Raw genomic sequence first — 17,783 nt, 5'->3', positions numbered from 1 at the left:
CAGAGGTCCAGAATGGTAGAAAGAACCAACTGAACTCTTAAACACCAAATGGAATACAGAGATTGACTGTTCATGGATGGACTTGCTTCTGGTGGCCTTGTTCAAATTAAGGGTGACCCCGAGTTCCCACAGTTATTCTCCTTATGAAATTGTCTATGGGAGACCCCCTCCCATAGTAAGATAGGTGTCAACAAACTTGCTACAGATAAAGGGGGATGATATTTCACAGCAGATAGAACAATTGGGTAAGGTAATAAATCAAATAACTAAGTTTGTACAAGAAAGGGTGCCATTCCCTCTTGGAGAACAGACTCACGAATTTGTACCCGGGGATCATGGAAACATGACTCCTTGGCCCCACATTGGAAGGGTCCATATACTGTTGTTCTAACCACCCCTATGGCAGTTAAAGTTGAAGCTGTCACTCCCTGGATTCACCACACTAGGGTGAAGACAGCATACCACGCAGACCCAGAGAACACTGAGTGGATTGCACAGAAGGACCCCGCTGATCTATGTGAAAACCAAGATCGTCATGAGATAGAAGAAAAAGAGATGAAACTCTACAACCAACTCCTGCTACACGGACTTTCCAGTATCATCTTGAGACTAGCCATAGTTTCTGCACAGGACAATATTTTCATTTTGTGGGCACCTTCCTATACTGACTTTCATAAAACAATCTAACTGCTGGGTGTGTGGAGCCATGCACATGGATGGACTCCCATGGTGGGTATCACCTCTACGGAAGGGTGATATGCCTAGCTTATGTGATTTTTTGCACCAGACAAAACAACACAAATTGAGTATGGAAACTGTAATAATAGCAGCCACCACTCACTGGTTATGTGGGACTAACTTATGGCCTTAGCTGCCCCAGGATGGATAGGGAGGTGTACTTTAGGTCTGGCCTTTGCCCATGGAAACATTAGGTCAACAATACAAGAGCCTTTAAATTTACCCTCCCTACGGGCCAGATGGTCATGATCAGTTTTCCACTGGTATGATTATTTGTCTGCTATATTTTTTCCCCCATTGGGCACTATGGACTTAATGATCAGAGTTGAAGTTCTAACTAATTTCACCCAAAGAGCCCTAAATGACAGCCTGAGAGTGATTCAAGCACTCAATACTGAAAAAATACAAGTGAGGAAAGCAGTAATTCAAAATAGAATGGCTTTAGACATACTTACAACCACTCAAGGAAGGACCTGTGCTATAATCAAAGCTGAATGTTGTGTATATATTCCTGACTTATCTGGCAATATATCAGCCAGTCTAGATGACATGAAAGGTCAAGTAAAAGCTGTGTCTGATGATAATCTTCCTTTTTGGACTTCTGTTCTCTCACAGGTGAAGCGTGATTGGTGGAAAACTATATTAACCATTGTTATAGTAGCTCTGTTGATTCTGTTATGTGGATCTTATATTCTCCAATGTGTTGTTAACTTTGTTTCACAGAGGCTGACTTCATTTACCCAAATATATACCAGGAAACCTAAAATACAGTACCTCCCGATGAGTGACAATTACACTGGAAGTTGAGAGCATTAAGAGGGGGAATGAAGGAGGAAAGGAACAGGCTGAGCTGACTCCATCTTGGAAAAGAAGGAAACTTCATCTTACATTCTCAGTGAAACTTTGGGCTATGTCATAGCCATGGAGATAACATACCTATGGTCTAACAGGCCTCCTGGACTGATAAACACAAGATTTTATACCAAGATTTCCCATTGCCAGAAAAAATGTAATAATCCCCTATGTAGTCAGTCACCTTTGTAATCTTTATGCTACCCATTGGTGTAGGCAACAATGTATAACCAGCTGACTTTTGATTATGAATCATGGCTGTAACCTAATTGTATCTGCCTTTGACATTTTCCAGAGTAGGATTGAGGAATTTTGTGATGTGGGCTTATTCCCATACACTTAGGGTATACAAGGTTTTCACAGAAATTGGTTGGGGTCCCTGATTAAAGAGGAAACCCTGCCTTGGACCCACCAGTGTAATAAACTGCACTCCATTATCCACATTGTCCTTCTGAGTGAGTTTGCTTCCTGGAGCATCTGGCTACAACATAGAGAGTTGGAGTGGACATGTACACACTGCTATGTTTAAAATAATTAGCCAACAAAGACTTTTATACAACACAGAGAACTCTGTTCTATGGTACATGGCAGCCTGAATTGGGGGGGGGGGCAGTTTAGGGGAGAATGAATACATGTATATGTATGACTGAATCCCTTAATTGTTTACCCAAAACTATCACAACATTGTTAATCCTCTATACTCCACCCCAAAATAAAAAGCTTTTTTTAAAAAGAGAAAAAAGACTTAATGATTGAAAAGTTGTAAACATGTAGTGACAAAAATAACACTGGGGCCAGGAGAACTGATAATAGTTTTACAGTAATCAGTCATATGGCGTCAAAGAATCTTTACCTCCTCTCTGAATTACCAGGTTAGCAGTATCTGACACACATTTCCAGAGTTGTTTTACAGATGCTTAAACCTCTACCAAATGGAAGAAGTTAACTGCTTGATGCCCATAAACAGTGGCCCTCAGAGCTACTGGAGCCCAAGGATTGATAATGTTAACCCCTGTGATGCCACCCTGGTTCATCACCATCAGACAATCAGAGAAATGGGAGGATCACACACTCTTACTCCCCTCCCTCAGCATGCCTTTAAAAATGCTTTCCTGAAACCCATTGAGGAGTCAGAGTTTTTGAGCACTAGCTGTCCTGAACTATTTGTCTGGCACCTGTAGAAAAATTTTTTTCCTCAGTGAAATTAAAACAACTCTCTGTATACTTTCTCCCCTTACACTGCAGCTCCCCAGGAATCATGTAAAAACATCATTGTATCTTATGTATGGTAACAGGTATAGGGTTTCATGGTGGTTTAGTCGTTAAGTTGTGTCTGACTCTTACAACCTCATGGACTGTAGCTGACAAGGCTCCTCTGCCCATGGGATTTCCAGGCAAGAATACTGGAGTGGGTTGCCATTTCCTTCTCCAGGGGATCTTCCCAGTTCAAGAACTGAACCCATGTCTCCTGCATTGCCAGCAGATTCTTTACCAACTGAGGCTTTCCTGGTGCTCAGATGGTATAGAATCCGCCTGCAATATGGGAGACCTAGGTTGGGAAGATACCCTGAAGAAGGCTACCAATTCCAGTTTTTGGCCTGGAGAATTCCATGGACAGAGGAGCCTGGCAGGCTACAATCCATAGGGTTGCAAAGAGTTAGACACGACTGAGCGACTTTCACTTCACTTCACTTCACATAGGGTTTCATAAGAAAGTAAACAGGACGATAAAGTTTAGGAATTACAAAATTCACATAGTTTAAAAAAGAGATTTTTGTGTTAAAGAGAACTCATACTTCCTCTTTCATCATTTGTGCTCAAAAGTGAAAGTGTTAGTCACTCAGTCATATCCAGCTCTTTGTGACCTTATGGACTGCAGCCCGCCAGGCTCCTCTGTCCATGGAGTTCTCCAGGCAAGAATACTGAAGTGGGTAGCCACTGCCTTCTCCAGGGGATCTTCCCGACTCAGAAATTGAACCTAGGTTTCCTGCACTGCAGGTAGATTCTTTACCCTCTGAGCCACCAGGAAGGCAATTTTTGCTTGAGCCATCTTAAATTTCAAAGGGTTACCCAACTGCTATACACGTTCTCTTCTCTTTTGCAGTTCCCTTCAACTGAAACATTTCTCCCTTCAAACTCAATGTCTTACTTTTTCGTTTAGCCAATGTACACTCAAGTCTTCAGTCTGCAAATTTATTTGACAATTCCTTGGGAAGATTCCCCTGAGTTAGATATCGCATTAAGTGCTCTCATAATAACTTACTCCACTGCCTTTTGTAATTTGTCACAATGAATCACATATACCCAGTGAATGTTTCAGTTTTCTATTAAGTTGCTCAAATGAAGGCATCACATGTCTTCACTATTATACACTCAGAATACACCATGAAGCCCGGTAACACAATGATATTAAACTTCAAAAATATGTTCTAATTGGCAAGTGAATAACCATATCAATGATATGGATTATTACTTTTTAATGCCTTTCCTAAGAACTGGGAGTGGTTACAGCAATGTTAAATTGAGGGACTTTACATTCATAGACTCTGTGACTAACCCAGAAATGCCATGAGTCAACACTAACATTTATTTGCTGCCTTAATTTCAAACTAACTTTCAAATGAGATCATTTAATCATGGATTCTGTCACCAATTTGAGAACATATTTTCTTGGTCTGTCAATCAAAAAGCTCATCTTAAAATAAAAGCAATAATAACAGCTTCGTTATGTAGTTGGATCAATTACTTGAGACACATTTAAATCTTTTATCAATGTTTCTGGATCATGGCAAGTGATAATAAACTGTAGCTTTTTGTTATCACACCATGATAATAATGGTAATTATAAGCTCTGTCAACTGTTTGGGAATTCCAAAAAAAATGAAATTTATTAAGGTTTACTTCCTTTTCTCCTTGACAACAAAATCTTGAAATGATGTAAAAAGGATAAACTTGAAAGTTCTTATGTACTTCTGTCTGTAATAATGCAGGTTGACAGAGACCAGCTGATGCTGAGAAAAATTAGAAGAGCAGGATACAAACAAACAAACAAAAATTTTTTTTAAGCATTGGAAAGTTTTCAAGGTAAATGAAGAAACAGGAAAGATTCAAAGATGTAAAAAAACAATTTGGGAGTTATTCCTCTCCTGGCAGTATCTTGGTGAAGAGTCATCTGCTCAGAATCTGGGCAGAAGGCCATGGCCAGCAGACACTGTCCTAGTTGAGATAAAAATGGCTGTCAATCCACTTGAAAAAATCCTGAAGACAAAAAACGGCCAAAGATATTTAGCTTAATATTTTTCCTTCAAGCTTCTTGCCAAATTACTAAACTTCACAGGGAAAGAGGCTAACAAGGAAAATGTGAAAAGCAGAATAGCATTTTTAGAGTCATGTAGCATTGAGGAGAAAAAATTCAATCTCCAACAAGGAAAGGAGCTTTAGTAATAATCCAGGCTCTCAGAATTTCTAGAGGTCTGGCCATGGGTGCTAGGATAAATAAGAAGTGGTGGAATGGTAGAAAACAACAAAATATTAATTGATTACAAAGATTAAAGGGAAATTTTACAGTGAAGTCTGATAAAATGAAAGTGAAAGTTGCTCAGTCATATCTGGTTTTGGTGATCCCATGGACGGTAGCCTGCCAGGCTCCTCTGTCCATGGAATTCTCCAGGCAAGAGTACTTGAGTGGGTTGTCATTAACAGGCGCCAGATTAACCATGTGAACAAAGTAAGCATCATAAGAATGGAACAAAAAACTGCATCCTCTGAAAGAATGAACAAAGCTTCACTACATTATTGCTCTGCTATTCCTGCCAGGGAGACATAACTTGAATATAACTATGAGAAATAATCAAACAAATTTAAATTGAAGAACATTTTACAGAATATCCAGCTTGTAATATTTAAAAGCATCAGCTTATGAATGTCAAAGGTTAAGGAAGTCTTCTAGAAGTTAGGAGATTAGACAAAGTAACTAAATGCAGAAAATATTTCTGATCTGGATATTTAATTCAAAAGAACATTATTTGATAATTGGCAAATGTTATAGAGACTTAGAGATGGTAGTACTGTGTTAGTATTAATTTGTTGATTGATAATTATATTTTAATTAAGTAGGTTATTTTTTTTGTAGGAAATACATATAAAAATATCCAATGATACTTGAAATTTTATAATGAAATTCATCAAATTGGCAACTAATTCTCAAAAGGTTTGGGGAAAAGTTAAGTTTTTTTCCCCTGTACATATAGTCTTCTTATAAGTTTGTGATAGCTTCTAAATTTAGATAAAAATTGCATAAACTCAGCAGCAAACCAAAAACATTAACACTCTTTTACTCAGAATATCCAGTTTTAAAGTTTACATCATAGAAATAAAAGTACTACCATTTAAAAAGATATTCAGAATACTGCAGCATAGTTTATAGTAGCAAAAATCTGGGGAAAAAAGTTAAAGTTAATGTTCATCAATAAAGGAGTGTAAAATATAAAGCCATGTACGTGCATGGTAAGTCGCTTCAGTTGTATCTGACTCTGTGCGACCCTATGGACCACAGCCTGCCAGGCTCCTCTGTCCTTGGGATTCTCCAGACAAGAACATGAAATGGGTTGCCATGGCCTCCTCTAGGGGATCTTCCAGACCCAGAGATTGAGCCTGTGTCTCTTCCATCTTCTCTTACATTGGCACACAGGTTCTTTACCACTAGTGCCTCCTGGGAAACCCCATAGGAAGTCATACTATGATATAACTCAGAGCTACATGAAATTTGCATAGGATATTGTTAACAATAAAAAAGGCAAAATAACAGAAAAGCAGACATGATTTGTTCACATTTGTTGTAAAAGAAAAGGTGAATTACATCATGAATATAAATGTATGGGTTCATTTTGGATTATACTATCACACAAAGAATCAGAGGGTATATTTTAAATTAACATGAGTTACTCTGTGACTAGGACCCATGACCATGACTGAGGGAAATAGAGAAGCCAGGCTGAAGTTTAATTGCAATTTTAAATTCTTATTCCTAAAGATTCATGTTAGATCAAAACTTTGATCCTTGATAACTCACTGTCACTTTAAAAATTTTAATACTGGCAAATCCATTTGAAAACACTGTTGCAAGTTTCAGAGTAAATTCCGTTTTCCTTGATGGCAGCACAGCTATTTTCTTGAGCTGGTCCTTTTATGAAAAATCTAAAAAGGAGAAGATAAAGATATTATTCATCGTCATTGCTGAAGACATCCATTCTGTTCTCAGTTAAAAACCTCCCTCAATTAAAAGAGAACTCAAATATTTAAGGCATTTTCAAATACTTAGAGTCACGAAACATATCAATACCTCTGTAATTAGTATTACTGTCCGCGATAAAGAGTTCCAAAATCTGTTTGTAAATGACGGAGCTAAGAAGAAATCTGTGCTCACATTTCTATCCCAGTATTCTTTCCATTGTTCAATGTCATCCATTTAGATTAAAAACTGGGAGTAAGTCACATGGGTAGCTCAATAAATCTTTCTTGGTTTTTCATATCCGTTTGTATAATAGTGATACAAATATTTACCTCATTATGTTGTTACAGAGGTTAAATGACTCGATGTTTGTAAAGAACTTAGTACCCAAACTGACCTGCTTGCACTGGTGGTTCAGTGGTAGAACTCTCGCCTGCCACAAACTGATCCTAAATAATTTATACATGTATAAATAAGCCCTAAATAAATTATACATGTATCATAATACTTATCCATAAAGCGATGTATTGAATACAATAATGAAGTTATATATAAAATATTGTACTTAGTGATTTATTCTGTTAAGAATCTATTTAAACTTAGAAAAAAAGGTTTAAGAAGGGGTCACAGAAAAGATATACATGATTTTCAAAGCTTCTAGAATAATAGTGGAAAAGTAAGCATTGGATTTTCATATTGGAAAATACACCTACATTTGAATTTATATACATTTACACTTGAATTTTGTATTGAATGTTTTTGAACAAAAATCCCTAGGCATAGTCCAGAGTTAAAACTCAATCCTAAAGGTAGTGTTTAGTGGATTTGGCATGAAGAAGAAACCTAAGTTAGCATCTTCGTAAGTAGCCAATCAGGTCATGTCCAGTGATACAACTTAGATCTCACCCATAATTTTATTCTCCATTCCAAATAATGTCTTCAGTTGACTTCCTTAGATTTATTCACTTAGTGCAGTGAGATAGAAAATGTGTGTGTTTGTCATTCAGTCGTGTTCGACTCTTCACAACCACATGGACTGTAGCTCACCAGGCTACATGTGTCCATTCTGTCCATGGAACTCTCCAGGCAAGAATACTGGAGTAGGTTGCTATTCCCTTCTCCAGAGATAGAAAATAAGTAATATCTAATAATTAAACAGGAATGAAGGGACAATAACACAATAGTATTCATTAACCAATAGTATTGGTTACCATAGTGAATGTTTCTTATCACTGCTGTAATCAGCTGTCAAAAATTTAGTGGCTTAAAGCGGCACAAATTTTTTATCTTGCAGTTCTAGATATCAGAAGCTCAAAGTCTTAAAGAACTAGAATCAAGTGTCTTTGAAGCTGTCTGCTGCAGGCACTGGGGAAAACCTTGTTCATTGCCTTTGCAGGTACTAGAGGTTGCCTGCACTCCTTGACTATCAGACAACTTGGACTTCTGCATTTATCTTCAAATCTCCTCCAAGTCTGCCCCTACTTTATCCCTCTCATAAGGACTTGTGATTACATTGGGCCCACCTGAATAACCAGCATAACACTTCTATCTCAAGATTATTAATTTAATCACACTCATGAACTCTCTTTTAGACTTAAGGTAACATTCACAGAATTTGGGGATTAGAACATTTAGGGGGACCATTACTTTGCCTACCAACATAGGGATAATATTTGAGTTTACTGTTCCTACTATAGTATAACATAATTTTATAAATTAATACAAGTGCAGAAAAGCATTCATAACATTTTCAAAATCTCAATAATCTCTTGCAGCTGCTGAGAGCATTTAGGATTATTTTGTTCTGTCTGTATTTCTTCTTCATTTTTTTAACATTATGATGATCTTACAATACAAAAAAATCATGTAGAGTTGTTTTATTTTTTTTTTTTAATTACTAAAAATGAGTAAAAGATGCATTGATACCAGGGAAGGCACCAAGGGGGAAAAGGGAGAGGATGAGATTGGGAGATTGGTACTGATATACATATACTTTTGATACTATGTATAAAATGTATAAAATAGGTAGCTAATGAGAACCTACTGTGTAGCTCCAGGAACTACTCAGGGTTCTGAGGTGACTCAAATGGGAAGGTGCCGGGAGCCGTTATGGGAGGTCCTGCCCGTGACGAGGTCATGAAGAAAATACTGGACAGGCAAGGCCGTCCAGGACCCCATCCATGACGAGGTCATGAGGAAAAAACCTGACAGGCAAGGCCGTTGAGGATAAGGGACCCTCCAGGTTGGCCTCGGCCTCTACCCCACCCTGTATCCTCCCCCCTTTTCTGCTGTTGTTCTTGTTTGCCCTGCTGCGGATTCTTGTGTTGCCTGCCGAGAGCTCTCCTGCTCCTCTTTCACTAAATAAAGACCAACTTAAAACCCTAATTAATAAATCTCCTGGACACTGGTACCCTATGAAGGGGCCAGGGATGAAAGAAATGCTTCCATTCAAACCCTTTTGCTGGCATTCTGGCTTGTTTGATAAATGTGTACTCTCATAACAAAAAATGCTCATGATTGTTCTAAACATCCTAAGCACAGTACGCTAACAAAGGAAACTATTAAGCATAGGCCTCTCCGCGGGGTGAGAAAAGCTCCACAAATATGACAGCCACAAATGTGCCTAATAGAAAATACTTTAGATAGAGATTAGCTGACGACTTCTTGCAGGTAGTTAACTTTTAGACTAAGAGCCTGTCTTGTGCTATATCTGCTGTTTTTGCAGTCCTTCACATTTCTGTTCTGTAAAAAAAAATGTAATCCTATCTAGTTCCCATAGAGATGACGCCTATTAGAAAGGAAATAGATTAATCACAAGAAAAATAGGGTTGGCTACTGAAGTTGCTTGAGTCACACCAGGTGCAAGCCATAAAATGTTAGCAGGCCTGAAGGCCAAATGATAAGAAAAACTCTTGTGAATGAAAAGTATGTGGGTGACATCCTGTTTCTGTTGAAGGTCAAGTTGTTGTAATGTTTTGAGATGACCTGTGTGTAAGCAATGTGCACTTCCCCCAAAAAGATGTTGTTAAGGGCATAAAGGGGCCGTGCAAAAATAAACTTCAGACTCAGCCCCCGAGCTTTGTCTCACTATCTCTCTCTCATTCACTGATGCCGTTCATCCTGAGGGTTCCCCTGGATCCTGCTGGGGCTGGACCCTGGCAGGAAGGAACTCCAAAAATAAGGATGTATACCTGATTCACTTAGGTGTATAATAGACACTAACACACTATTGTAAAGTAACTATAGTCCAATAAAATTAGTTTTAAAAATAAAAATTAAAAAAGTATTGAGAACTTTGAAAGCAGAAGGCTACATTGTTTCCAGTGTACCTTTCCATATAAAGTGTGAGTAGTTTTTAAAATCAGTAAGTGAACAATCATTATTGTTTTCAAGTCCTTTTGCTTTAAAAACCAAGCCAAAATTTGTCATTACTCTAGCCAACATTAATTTTCATCCTTTCAAATTCTTTAGTACAAAAACTATTTGAGTTCATTTTGATATGTTTATAGATGCTTTAAAGAGATAAATTCTCTGATAGAAAATAGATCATATTGTCTTTTGGGAAAGACTCACATCTTTGAATCCAAAGGAGAATCATCCACCCAGGTCCATGTTCTTTTCAGGGAAGTAAAGTTAAGCCCAATCCACACGTAGTTTGATTGTTTTAGAGTTTTCTGTATAAAAGCCTAAAAAGTAGGTGATGAATAATTAAATGAACAGGATAGCTTCATGATTTAGACATACTAAGAAAGATTTTAGAATTCTACTGGACAACTCACACTTTACATGAGGACTCTTATCCTAGTCAATCATCTTATTTACACATACATTATATATAATATGGGCTTCCCTGGTGGCTCAGCTGGTAAAGAATCCTCCTGCAATGTAGAAGACCTGGGTTCGATCCCTAGGTTGGGAAGATCCCCTGGAGAAGGGAACTGGCTACCCACTTCAGTATTTTGGCCTAGAAAATTTCATGGACTGTATAGTCCATGGAGTTGCAAAGAGTCAGACAAGACTGAGCCACTTTCACTATATATCATGTACCAGGACATACACTGTGAAGTGAAAGTGAAAGTGGCTCAGTCGTGTTTGACTCTTTGTGACCCCACACAGCCCACCAGGCTCCTCTGCCCATGGAATTTTCCAGGCAAGGATACTGGAGTGGGTACCTGTCCCTTCTCCAGGGAATCTTCCCAACCCAGTAATCGAACCAAGGTCTCCTGCATTGCAGGCAGATTCTTTATCAGCTGAACTACCACTACTTGTAAATTAAACATCAATATTCAGACCATAATTACCCCAAGTCAAGTGAAGCACTGAATTCCAGCTCAGAATTTAAAAGGGCACCAAAAGTTCAGTAGCCAAGATAAAAGATAAGTTAATGAAAAGGTGGGAAGAAATTTGATATAAGCTTTTTAAACTGCAAAGCAGCAAGTATCATAAGCCTGATACTAAATCACTTACCAGTTCAAGTTGGTTCTGAATAATTAGTAGGTGAGATTTTTTCCCCAAACAATATCTATAACTGTCACTCCAACTTTTCATCTCATTAGAGAACCAATAGCACTTTTCTTGATATTTCAGCCATTCTGATGAGCACATTCCTACAAATTGACAGTGAAAATACTTGCATATTGTATCAAAAAGAGTAGAGCTATGATAAAATCATAACAAAGTGTTCAGACTCAGACAAGTTATCCCAAATACAAATGAGAGTCCATGAAAATTAAGAACACTATTTTAAAATATTTCTTTTATATTTTTGTCTGTGTGAGCTCTTCATTGCAGTATGCAAGCTTCTCTTTAGTTGTAGCATGCAAGCTCAGTAGTTACAGCATGCTGAGCTAGTTGCCCTGGGGCATCAGGGATCCTAGTTCCTCAGAATCTAAACCAGGTCACCTGCATTGGAACTTAGATTCCTAACCACTGAACCATCAGGGGACGTCCCAAGAAAATTAGTAAGATGAAGCAAAACCTGTGTGTGTGTGTGCTAAGTCACTTCAGTTGTGTCTGACTCTTTGCCACCCTATGGACTGTAACCCACCAGGTTCCTCTGTCCATGGGATTCTCCAGGCAAGAATACTGGAGTGGGTGGCCATGCCCTCCTCCAGGCAATCTTCCCCACCCAGGGATAGAACCTGCATCTCTTATGTCTCCTGCATTGTCGGTAGATTTTTACCACTATCGCCACGTGGGAAGTCTGAGGCAAAACCTAGACAGATATACAGGGATTTTTTTTTTTTTTTATGTCATAATCTAATTTGATTACTAAAATAGCATGTACCAGTCAAGATATATATAGCATTAACACTATGAGAGATTAACTATTATCTATACCATTTGCTTAGCATTTACCCATGTAAAGTTTTAGAAATCTTTCTCATTGTTTTATGTGTGTAAATTGTTCTTTAGTATCTCCTTTTTGATATTAAGTAATATTGAGATGAATAACAATTTTTTATCTTTATAATTGCAGGTCCTTTGAATTTCTTAAATTTAAATTAAGGTATTCTCAAATCGAAACTGAGACTTTCAGAATAACAATGAAGAAAAATGTAGTATAATATAAAAATATAAGCACAGATCAACATAACTATTCAAACTTGTGGCCTTTACAATCTCTTTATTTTCTGAGATAAAATTTATGTAACATAAAATTCACCATGCTAGCCATTTTAAAGTACAAAAGCCATGGGTTTTAGAACATCCAAAGGGTGTGCAAACATGATGCACACCTATCTAACTCCAAAATACTTTTCTCACCCCAAAATGAAAAGAGGAGTGTAGGATTTCTCTTTTGGGTGATGAAAATATTTTGGAAGTAGACAGATATGGCAGTTGCACATTTGAATGTTATAACACCATTGATGTTTAATTTTAAGTAATTAAGTTTGTTAACATTACCTCAGTAAGAAAATTTACAGAAAATTAATTTCTTATAGTTCAATTATACAGGATTTAGACTGACTTTAATGAATGCTTAATGGTGTCTATTTGATCTTCTGTTTACCCATCAAAGCTTTCTTACTTTTGAAAAAGCTTCATTACTTAATCAGAAATTAGATAGCCAGAGTATAAAAAAGTGGTAAAATTATAATATTTCAATTGGATGAGGACTTGTACATGTAAACAGACAGGTAATCTGAAAGTAAAGAGTGTTAGTAAGTAAATATAATACATATGACATTTTTACATGGGATAAGGAAACTGTAAACTAGTGGATTTCAGAAGAATTTTTTGACAAGTAATTATAAAAAAATCTACAGTAACTTTTCACATATCAAACTATCAAATAAAAGTCAAAGTTTCAAAAAATAAGCGTTAAAAATTTAAACTAAAAGAAAACTTGAAAGTAGGAAGAACAGTTTCCCAAAATTCTGGATGGTTGGAAGTTCTAATTTTAAAATCATAACAGATAGCCTCTTAGATATAATTACTTTCATCCATTTTGTATTTGAAAAAAGGATAAATGAGACCAAAAAAATAGTTATTTACATCATTCCTTATGATCACAATTAATTTTCCATGTTTATATGTCTCAATATGATTTTAAATTCCCAGAGGGAAGGGCCATTTTATGTTGTTTTACAGCTCTCCTCCCACAACAAAAAAAATTAAAATTATGTGAGTCAAGTTTTGAGTAAAAAGTAGATTTATATCATCTTCGTTAATTTAGTCTACTGCATGCCTGTTCAATGGGATTTTTTTTCAAACTTAGAAAGTCCAAAAGATTAAAAGTGATAGAGGCCAAAGTCTTGAGAGATACCTTTATGACCTGTAGCTCTTGAAACACAGTGGCCTGCATCTTTCTCATGTATATTGCCTCTTGTGTCACTATTGACTTCCAAGTATCCAGTATCATCATGCTGAGTGATGTTTGAATTATATTCTTTTAGGCATTTTGGCAGCACTTCCTGAGAAACTTGAAAAGAGGATTATTCTAAGGTTGGGAAAATATCTTCTCTAGGCAATGTCTCAGAGACAAATTCTTCAGAACAATTCAGATGGTTGAAACAAGAAACAACTGAAGGAATAATGATAAATTTTCTTTTAAACCATGTTTGTGTTTAATGAAAAGTGAATTAAATTATTACACAATGAATTCATGCATAGCACATGTATTTGCTTAGGATCTCTTCTGTGCCAGGCATTGTCTTAAGAACTTGTCATACAATAGTAAATAAAGCAAAGTTCTAGTTCTAGGGGTTATACATGCTCTTTCCAAGCTTGCTTTCTTTTTTTAAGTGCACCAACAGGTGCATATTCATTCCTTTTTTAGTTTATTATTGGAGTATGGTTGCTTTACAAATGTTGTGTTAGCTTCCGTTGTACAGCATAGTGAATTAGCTATGTATGTACATATATTCTCTCTCTCTTGAACCTCTCCACCACCATCCCACCCCTCTAGGTCATCACAGAGCACCAAGCTGAGCTCCCTGTGCTATACGGCAGCTTCCCACTAGCTGTCTATTTTACACTTGGTCATGTACATATGCCAATGCTACTCTCTCAATTCGTCACACCCTCTCTTCCCGCTCCGTGTCCACAAGTCCATTCTCTACATCTGCATCTCTATCCCTGCTCTGCAAATAGGTTCATCAGTACCATTTTTCTAGATTTCACATATATATATACATTAATATATAATATTTGTTTTTCTCTTTCTGACTTACTTCACTCTATATGTTGTATTTAGCCCAGTCTACCCTAATTTTTAAAAAATCTGTTCCACTAAAATATGAGATATCTCACTGTGACTATTCCTTTTCTTTTTTTGAAGGATTTGTAGCAATGTTTGGAGTCTAAAGACTGCTCAGCAAATATTTGGACAAAATCAAGAGTAAACTGAATTCAACCTTAAATAATAATGTATAATTTTTGAAGAAAAATAATGTAATTCAATCTATTCACCGATATCTAAGAAATCTTGAAGTATGATTTCAAATACATTACATACACACACACACTTACATACACTTTTCTCCTAGTAAACTGCATGCCACTTTAGGACCAGATATGTATCTGATTCCAATACTTAATCAATATGTTACTGCAGGGTATAATATATTGCCTTGTACATAGTTAAATCATTAAATCTTTAAATTTAATCTCATTAAATCTTTGTTAGTGTAAAGAAGAATGAATGAATATGAAAAGAGTAATAAGAAACAAGTAAACATTTTTCATATTTTTATTTAATTAAGATCTTTTAACTTACCTAACAGACTCAAGGTGATCAAAGTCAAAACCAGAATACCATTTAGTCCTCCAGATATCCCCAACAAAATTTTATATCGGTGTGACATCACAGAACAGTCTGCAAATTAATCACACAAATTAGTTTAGAAAGTACATTCTTGTGAAGTAATAACAGGATAATACACAGGATTGTACACAATATGGATTTTGAATATCATAGAATATTAGGCAATAGAAACATAAAACCTAAAGAAGCAGAAAAATACATATTTATCTTATTTAGCAATGATACTACTCTGGATGATCAGAACAGTGAGAAGAGAAAAGCTACCTTTGAAGTTGCGAATCCTGGTCAAGAAAGAGTGTAATAAACCACACAGAACCGTATTTCAGGGAACTAGTGCACACCTTTTCTCTTATAGTAATATTAACAAAGATAGTAAAATAAGTTTTATCAGAGTTTAATTAAGGAATATTTTACATTTCATAGGTTGCTTTTGGATATTTTGATATAGTACTAATGATAGTCAATACATTTCAACAGATGTAATAAAATGCCATTATATTAAAAATCAAACAAATGATTATCAGAAAATGTTAGGATAAAGAGTGTGGAAGCCTATTCAAATTCAACTCAGACTTAATTATTTCTCATAAGTATCATGGGATAAATTTCAAAATATGAATTTGAGGCATGTTAAATTCAGCATTATGAAGAAAATAACATTTTCATTACCCTGAGAAGTGGTATAATTTAACTTAGAAGGTTAGAACACAAGCACTTTACCATCAAAAATAATTGTATTTTAAACAAGCAAAAACCAATGACCTTTAAGAGTGTTCACACAAAAATCTTAAACATATTAGTAGTAGCCAAACATACCATGATCATGTTGAATTTATTCTAGGAATACAAGAGCAGTTCATTAGTAAGAAATCCATTCATCTCACATTCATAGAGCTTGGGGAAAATATATCATCATCTCACAGAAGTAAAAAAAAAACCACAAATGATAATATTTACCACTTTATGCTAAAAATTAAAGCTGAAATTGATGGACACTTTTTCAAGAGAACAGTTCTTTGCCTAATGAAGCTAATATCATACTTAACAGAGACACATCACCAAAATAAAAAGCAAACAAACAAAAAATCAGTATATCATGAATATAGACTTGAACAGGTGGAAATTCGACCATGAGTGCTTTGAAGGCTAAATGTCAGAGATAAATGTTCCTTAAGTAGATTGATAAATTAGGAAGCATTTAATATACCATAAAACTACATCTATTTGTTTTTTATTTCGTTGTTTATAATAAAAGTGTCTGCAAAATGTATTATAAAATTATTTGGAAGAACAAACAAGTGAGATAGTTAAGTAAACACTGAAAAAGATAGAAATATAAAATTCTTGATTAGATTGAAATGTCATATGTCTAATTCCCAACTTTACAAAATGTTAGCAAGGTTTACTAAATACCAGCAAAACATATTAATAAATAATGGTAATTAGCATGTGCCACTTAAATTACTAGGAGTTGCAAATTTATTATTTTACACTTTCCTGACCTCCTTTTCTGTGCAAAGACACATTTTGGTTTACAGATGCCATCTACAAACTGAATGTGAGAAAAGTTTTCACGGAAGAGCCCCTACATTTTGTGGTCTTTCATGTTAATATCTCTATTGTCCGAACAAGTTTTTTCACCTGGTGAAAAACATATTTTAAAATTTTTGACAAGTTGAATAAAAAGTTGATAATTTAAAATGCCATTATTTTATAAATGGTAAGAAGGTGAATGACTGGCACCAAAGATTCACTTTTTAATTATTAATTTTAACTATATGTGTATATTTCCTAGGTATATCCTTAATAATATGAAGGAGAATATTACTTCAAAGCAAACAGCTGTTAGTCCCATAATGATAAAGAGAAAGAGAGAAAAGATAGATGCAAAGACAGAGAATGGGAAATATCACAAAAATGAAACAGTTCAAGAACAGAAAAAAAAAAAAAAAACATAGAATAATGGAAACTATTATCCACATTAATATTAAATGAATATTATTGTTTCATCTCCAAGGTATATCCAACTCTTCTCAACCTCATGGAATGCAGCATGCCAGGCTTGCTTGTCTCACACCACCTCCCAGATTTTGCTCAAGTTCATGTCTATGGCATGGCTCACAGATTTACGAAGTTTCTCAAACCCCTTCACCATGACAAGGCAGTGATCCAAGAAGGGGCATATGAATATTAACTCATAGTAAATCCTCACCCATATTAATCCACAACAATTAAAAAAAAAAAAAACCTGAATTCCATACCTTGACATTTAAATTGAAATGCTTGGATAGAACTCCTTTTCTTCAACGGTATATTCAAGGTCATGTATGTTTCTTCATCTTGCATCTTCATTTGTGAGTGAATGCATATGTAAAAGTGTATGCTTTGCTTTTTTTTAATATGCAATAAGAGAAGAATAATAAACCCACTGCTAATCAGAGATTGTCCTGAAATGGTCCACTCAAGGTATATACAACAGGTTCACAGTTTCATCCACTGGTGAAAACCTCAAAGGAAATGTTATTTTTAATTTCCGAGCAAAGATAACACATAATTTCTCAACTGTCCACCACACATTGAACTTAATGTTTGTTTATTTTTTTCTTTTAAAACTTCCTCCTGTTAAATTTGTAAAGTCAGGGAAACGAAACTTTTACCCTTCTTAGAGCTGAGTTAATAATAGCTAGTTGGTCT

The 17,783-nt window shown here is 35.8% G+C and overlaps 1 protein-coding gene and 1 pseudogene across 1 annotated transcript; one reads left to right on the top strand and one right to left on the bottom strand.

Moving 5' to 3' along the window:
- Positions 1 to 808: 808 nt before the first annotated feature.
- LOC133043061 (endogenous retrovirus group PABLB member 1 Env polyprotein-like) lies at positions 809 to 1,545 on the top strand (annotated as a pseudogene).
- Positions 1,546 to 5,908: 4,363 nt separating this feature from the next.
- KLRF1 (killer cell lectin like receptor F1) lies at positions 5,909 to 17,542 on the bottom strand. The gene is made up of 6 exons (XM_061124909.1): positions 17,351 to 17,542; positions 15,042 to 15,140; positions 13,590 to 13,745; positions 11,288 to 11,427; positions 10,394 to 10,506; positions 5,909 to 6,786 (listed from the first exon to the last, which is right to left on the bottom strand). Exons 1-6 carry the CDS (start codon positions 17,439 to 17,441, stop codon positions 6,678 to 6,680), a joined length of 708 nt encoding a protein of 235 aa, XP_060980892.1. The 5' UTR covers positions 17,442 to 17,542; the 3' UTR covers positions 5,909 to 6,677.
- Between the last annotated feature and the right edge of the window lie 241 nt (positions 17,543 to 17,783).

The sequence above is a fragment of the Dama dama genome, chromosome 22 (genome assembly GCF_033118175.1).
Source record: "Dama dama isolate Ldn47 chromosome 22, ASM3311817v1, whole genome shotgun sequence".
Taxonomy (NCBI): Eukaryota; Metazoa; Chordata; class Mammalia; order Artiodactyla; family Cervidae; genus Dama; species Dama dama.
This window is presented reverse-complemented; position numbering and strand designations above follow the sequence as displayed.